General features: G+C 36.2%; 1 protein-coding gene across 1 annotated transcript; it reads left to right on the top strand.

The window, feature by feature from the left end:
* The first annotated feature begins 3,756 nt into the window (after positions 1–3,756).
* LOC137622556 (uncharacterized) lies at positions 3,757–4,740 on the top strand. Its single transcript, XM_068353159.1, has one exon. It carries the CDS (start codon positions 3,757–3,759, stop codon positions 4,738–4,740), a length of 984 nt encoding a protein of 327 aa, XP_068209260.1.
* The last annotated feature ends 1,826 nt before the right edge of the window (positions 4,741–6,566 follow it).

The following is a 6,566-nucleotide window of genomic DNA, read 5'->3' as shown; positions in this document are numbered from 1 at the left end:
GGGCCTCAGTTAGATTTCGCCTGTCATCTATCCTGAGCTTTTAAATCAATACTTCTCCATTCGTCATCTACTTCACGCTTCATAGTCCTCATCCATGTAGGTCTGGGTCTTCCAACTCTTATCTTTTAGTCGATAAATATTCAAACTTCGTTTTTTCTTGAAGATGGTATTCTCACGTTTGCCTATTTTATTTTTTTTTTATTTTTGTCTGCACCAAACTCGAAGATTTGGCGAATGGTATTTGATCACTCTGTTGTCCGTTTCTTAGTTTGTTTATTTGTGAGCAACTTTACACAAAAACTATTGTACCAAATTTGACCAAACGTGGAAGTCATGTTGGGTATGACCTAAAATGAAACTAACATTTTGAATAATGTACATAAAAGTACAAGTATGCAACAGTACTTTGAAAGTAATCGCAATGCTTAGTAGATGGCAAAAATTTTGTCAGTTTATTTTTAGTTTATGAACAACAGAAAATAGTAAACCAAATTCAATGAAACTTGGTAAACATTTGGGTTATGACCCAAGGACAAATCCATTAGGTTTTGAAGAATATGCATCAAAGTACAGGTACACGGTGGAGTTTAAAGGTTTAAAGGCGCCCCATGAATGCCAGAGGCAAGAGATAGAGACATTGCCCTAGCAAGTAGGACAATGCCATAGAGACTGACCATATATGACCAGCGCCCAAGCCCCTCTCCATCCAAGCTAGGACCAGGGAGCGCCAGGTAATGGCTGCCGATAACTCAGGAGGTAGACATATAGGCTCTCCCAAACCTCACATCCTTAGCTCACAAAGATAGTAAGGTTGCAGACACCGAAGGACCTAACGAGTCTGAGCGGGACTTGAACCCCCGTTTGGCGATCACCAGGCAGAGACTATAACAATAAGGCCACAACCTTAAGTAAGACTGCTTGTTGTGGTGAAGGTATGCTCTCAACTGTACTGAGTGGCCTTGTAGTTATTCATACATCCTCATCTTCTAATTTCTATTTATGTATCTCATTCTTTGTCCTTTCATTCTGCAGTTTCTTTCAATTTTTACTTTGCATTTTCCACCTCTCCTGTTTCATTTCCTATCTACCAGTATTTTTTTTTTCATTCTTCCAATCTTATTCCTGCTTTCTCTCCCATTTCCTCTAGGGCCATTGATACGCTGAATGGCTCCCTTGGCCCCAGTGATGGCCGTCGTTCTTCCAATCCCTTTTCCTTTTCTTTGTAATTTCATTCTCCCTCTTTCCTTCAATTCTTCTGAGTGGTTTATCCTTTAACCCTCACTTTCTTAATGCCATCAGCAATCCTCTTTCTTCAATTTCTTTTCCTCTCTCTCTCTCTCTCTCTCTCTCTCTCTCTCTCTCTCTCTCTCTCTCTCTCTCTCTCTCTCTCTCTCAAGGTTTGTCTGTTTTCCAAATTATTTTTATTTTCCACCGATGATTATTAGTCGTCGAGAGAGAGAGAGAGAGAGAGAGAGAGAGAGAGAGAGAGAGAGAGAGAGAGAGAGAGAGAGAGAGAGTAGGTTGTCATTCGAAATTCTCTGCATCTGTCATCTATCAATGCAGTCTCGCACTTTCTTAAGAGCTTTACCTCCCATTCAAAATGCTTTCAGCATTTGTAAACGCAATCTCTCTCTCTCTCTCTCTCTCCTCTCTCTCTCTCTCTCTCTCTCTCTCTCTCTCTCTCTCTCTCTCTCTCTCTCTCATTACCTCCACCCCTCCTCCTGGGAAGATAATTTTTTGGCCTTTCAGTCAGGTAATTGGTTTGATGCACCTGTGTGGGTCCTGCCCCAAGGATGCAATTTGGATTGGGCCCAGAGGAACCTCTGTGTGATGAACGGCATTTGCATGTGCCCAGAATGCTGCTTGCTACAGTTGCTTGCCACTGATTAGCTGCTTATGCAATTGGGGTGAATACAATTCATATGTGCTCTGTTATTGTGCTTTATCAAAAAGTTATATCGATTTAATTTATTCATCAGTCAATGTGGCTATCTTTGGCATGTATTATTTACTGTACTATATATATATATATATATATATATATATATATATATATATATATATATATATATATATATATATATTATAATATATATATATATATATATATATATATATATATATATAATTAATGGCATTTTCGCTTCTAGAAAGCTTGAGGTTTAGTAGAAAGGCGAAGGAAAGCAAATACTTCCAGAATTTGGACAGTTTATATGCTAAGCTTTCGGGAACAACATTTCCTATCATTGGAGCTAAATAAGTGAACATAAAACAAATCAATAGACATAATTACGTCAATAGACATAATTACGTTGTCTATGAAATTCAGTTAAACTGGTAAGAATTATAACAAATTCATCGAAATACATTAAAATGAAGTGGAGGAAATGTTCTAAAAAATAAGAAATTAAACCAAATATATCATAAAAAAAAAATGAATGACAGGAAAAGAGCAATATCAAAATCAGAACAAATACACAGAAAACTTTAAAAAACAATAAAAAAATTCACTAAAAACATAAATATGGAAATCAAAATAATATTACACAGAAATAACCTGGAATATAAGAGAAAACGGACAAAACACACCGGATAAGAAAGTAACTCTCCTAGTATTATGGAAAAATCTAAGACTGAAACTTGGAATGACGGGGAGGTTTAGACGTTAGAGCGTGTGAAGTGATGGTTAGAAGATTAAGTGGGGAAAGTCGTAAGGCAGTATGCAAAGGAACAGAGGTTGTTGAGTGATTGAGAGTAGGGGATAGCTGTTTAATGAAAAGTGATTCTAGGGTAGGTAGAGAATAGCTATTGGGTGATATGGCTAGTATTTTGACATTAGAATAGTTAATTGACTGCTTGCATGCATGAGCGTGATTACGTATGGAAGAAAACACCTTTTTATTTAATGTACAACCTGTACGATGACTAACTCCTCTATGAGAGTCAATGGGGATCCTCAAGAGACGGTTGGAACAACCAATATAAGTTCCTAAATTACATTTAGGACAATTGTATAAATAAACAATTAAGGACCGCATCAAATCTGGTAGAGTGTCTTTGAATGTGAACATGCTACCTATGGTTAGTGGATTCTTGAAAACAAACTTGAAATTAACATAGGGATACAGATTAGAAAGAACTTCCTCAAGTTTACATTTAACATTTTTATAGTCATACATGAATGGTAGAGACATACATCTGCTTCTCTGGAACGTTTAGTACTGTGGCTTTCGGAATAAAAAAGTTATCTAAAACTGCTTCGTAAGCTTATCAAACACGTCACATGGATAAGTTCCCCATAAAATATGATTTTAGAAATTTAATTCCCTCGTGAAACCTACCCTAATGTGAAGAAAGATTAAAAACTCTAAAAATTAATGTTTTACAAGAGTTTACTTTAAATGAATTCGGACAGTGACTAAAAAAAGTTTAACCCAAGTCCTGTAAAAGTTTGCTTTCTAAAAATGCCAGTACTAAATGCTCCATTACAACGGGAAATCTTGATATCTAAAAAGGAAAGTTTATCATTATGTTCCGAGTCCAAAGTTAACTTAATATATGAATGAAATGAGTTAATGTACTCTAAAAACAAAGTGCCATGATGTCTATCTCTGTAAAGAACAAAGGTATCATCGACATAACGTCTTAAAATAGGGGTTTAAAGGACACAGGGCACTGATCAATGAACAACTTTTCATGGTGGTTGATGGTATGGCAATAGGTTCTCCCTTGGGCCCTACCTTTTCTAATATATTTATGTGCCACCTTGAACAGTTGTTCATTGATCAGTGCCCCGTGTCCTTTAAATCCTGCACTTCACTCTCCAACTCTTCCATTATACCTCATCCATTCTTCCCAAAATCTCCACTTCACTCTCCAACTCCTCTATCATACCTCATTCATTCTTTAACCTCGCCCATTCCTCCAATCGCCTCCACTTCACCCTCCAACTCCTCCATCATACCTCATCCATTCCTCCAAACATCACTTCACGCTCCCACTCCTCTATCATACCTCATCCATTCTTTAACCTCGTCCATTCCTCCAATCGCCTCCACTTCACCCTCCAACTCCTCCATCATACCTCATCCATTCCTCCAAACATCACTTCACGCTCCAACTCTCCTATCATACCTCATTCATTCCTTAACCTCATCCATTCCTCCAAACATCTCCACTTCACCCTCCAACTCCTCCACCATACTTCATTCAATCCTCCAAACGCCTTCACTTCACCCTCCAACTCCATCATACTTCATCCATTCCTCAACCTCGTCTATTCCTCCAAACGCCTCCACTTCACCCTTCAACTCCTCCATCATACCTCCTCCATTCCTCCAAACATCACTTCACCCTCCATCTCCTCCATCATACCTCATCCATTCCTCAACCTCATCTATTACTCCAAATGCCCCCAATTCACCCTTAAGCTCCTCCATCATACTCTATCTGTTTCCTCCAAACATCACTTCACCCTCCTTCTCCTCCATCATACCTCATGCATTCCTCAACCTCATCTATTACTCCAAATGCCCCCAATTCACTCTCAAACTCCTCCATCATACTCCATCTGTTTCCTTCCATATCCTCTTCCATTACTCCCTTCACCTAACTCTTCCTCCTCTCACACATTCCTCTTCACCTTTTGGTCCCCTGATCGCTATCCAGTTAGAAAGGCTTTTTGGAATATACTGGAAGAGAGGATTTAGTTGCCATCCTGTTGACAATATTGTGACCTAGGTCGAGTCCTGAAATATTTGTCTCGCTTTTATTTCTCTTTGATGGGGAGAATTGGATTGCCGGAGAATAGACTGGGTTCTGAGGTGGATCCATGAAAAGGGAGATAGAATTAATCGGATTATTTAGATTTGAACAATAAACTTAGACGAAGTTAATTAAACGTAAAGAATCATATTATTATTACTAATTGCCAAGGTACAACCCTAGTTGGAAAAGCAAGATGCCATAAGGTTCTGAGGTGGATCCATGAAAATGGAGATAGAATTAATCGGATTATTTAGATTTGAACAATAAACTTAGACGAAGTTAATTAAACGTAAAGAATCATATTATTATTACTAATTGCCAAGGTACAACCCTAGTTGGAAAAGCAAGATGCTATAAGCCCAAGGGCTCCAACAGGGGAATACCTTGGATATACTTTGTTACACGAAGAGTTGAATCTCGAGGGAGTTTTTGTTTATCAAAGGAAAATTAATTTAATTGAAGTAATAGTTGATTTCAGTTTAAGGTATTTAAGAAAGAAAACGATTTAGCTTGCACCTTATTGAAATAATTAGTTACAATGTAAATGTACTGTAGTTATAAGGAAATAATCACTTCGAGTAACTTGAGCGTAATAGAAATGATATATGATAAGAATGCAATGAAAAGGACATTTGACGAACATAAATTTGTGACTTATATATTTGACGTACAATCTTGAGAATCTGCTAATTGAAAACGGAAAGATTAAGATGGATTTGGAAAAACAAATGACTGAAATTTTAAGATATCTAAATCAAATAGTGTTTCATTATCTTTTATTTATTAGAGTTACAGCAAGATTGAGTAAGCTACAAAAGTAATTTCTTCTCTCCAACGTAACAAGGTTCTTCCATTCATAAAGTTAAATCTTTTGAATTTCAGGGCAATATCGGTCGCATCTTTTGCTGCTGCTTCTCCTTTTTCCACCCTGTAGTTCTTAAGGGTCTTTTGGTTAATGGCAACGTTCCTTCGGGCTCTTAGCTCAACACACTTTGTAGTCTTCCGCCTTCCTTCATTTAATTAATAATTTCATCCTTTTCGTAGAAAGAAATTTGTCTTCAGGTTTGATCTCAGTCTGAAAAGTGCTAAGTTTAATCAAGCTGATTCATTAGCAGGCATTATTATTATTATTATTATTATTATTATTATTATTGTTGTTGTTGTTGTTGTTGTTGTTGTTGTTGTTATTGATTTCCTTAAAGAACATTACGTTTCGTTCCCAACGTGTTACTATTATTATTATTATTATTATTATTATTATTATTATTATTATTATTATTGCTTTTTAATCAGTCTCCAGAGACTGGTGGTTTATAGTGAGGGGTTCCGGGTTACATCCAGCTTCCTTAGGAATCCATCACTTTCCTCACTGTATGTTTTTATTATTATTATTATTATTATTATTATTATTATTATTATTATTATTATTAACCCCAAGGGCTCCAACGGGGAATATAGCCCTATGGGGTAAGGAAATTATGATGACATAAAATATATATACGAAGTAATTAAAAATATAAGATATTTTAAGTTTAATAACAACGTCCAATCCTGTAGAACTCACACACACGCACACACACACACACATATATATATATATATATATATATATATATATATATATATATATATATTATGAAACGAGACTTACGTTACGTCAACCTGTTCAACACAAAAACATTTGTAACGAAGTTTGAACTTCTGTATCGTCTTCGACATCATCATCATCATCCTTTTCAAAAGACCCTATCTGGCAGTCTTTAAAGTTATTATTATACTACATTGTCCACTAATAAGTA

The sequence above is a fragment of the Palaemon carinicauda genome, chromosome 29 (assembly GCF_036898095.1).
Source record: "Palaemon carinicauda isolate YSFRI2023 chromosome 29, ASM3689809v2, whole genome shotgun sequence".
Classification (NCBI taxonomy): domain Eukaryota; kingdom Metazoa; phylum Arthropoda; class Malacostraca; order Decapoda; family Palaemonidae; genus Palaemon; species Palaemon carinicauda.
Note: the sequence above shows the minus strand (reverse complement) of the source record. Positions and strands in the feature narration are given on the sequence as shown.

Bases quoted from the DNA above. Each gene is read 5' to 3' on its own strand.
- LOC137622556 (XM_068353159.1), top strand. From the start codon at position 3,757: ATGTGCCACCTTGAACAGTTGTTCATTGATCAGTGCCCCGTGTCCTTT.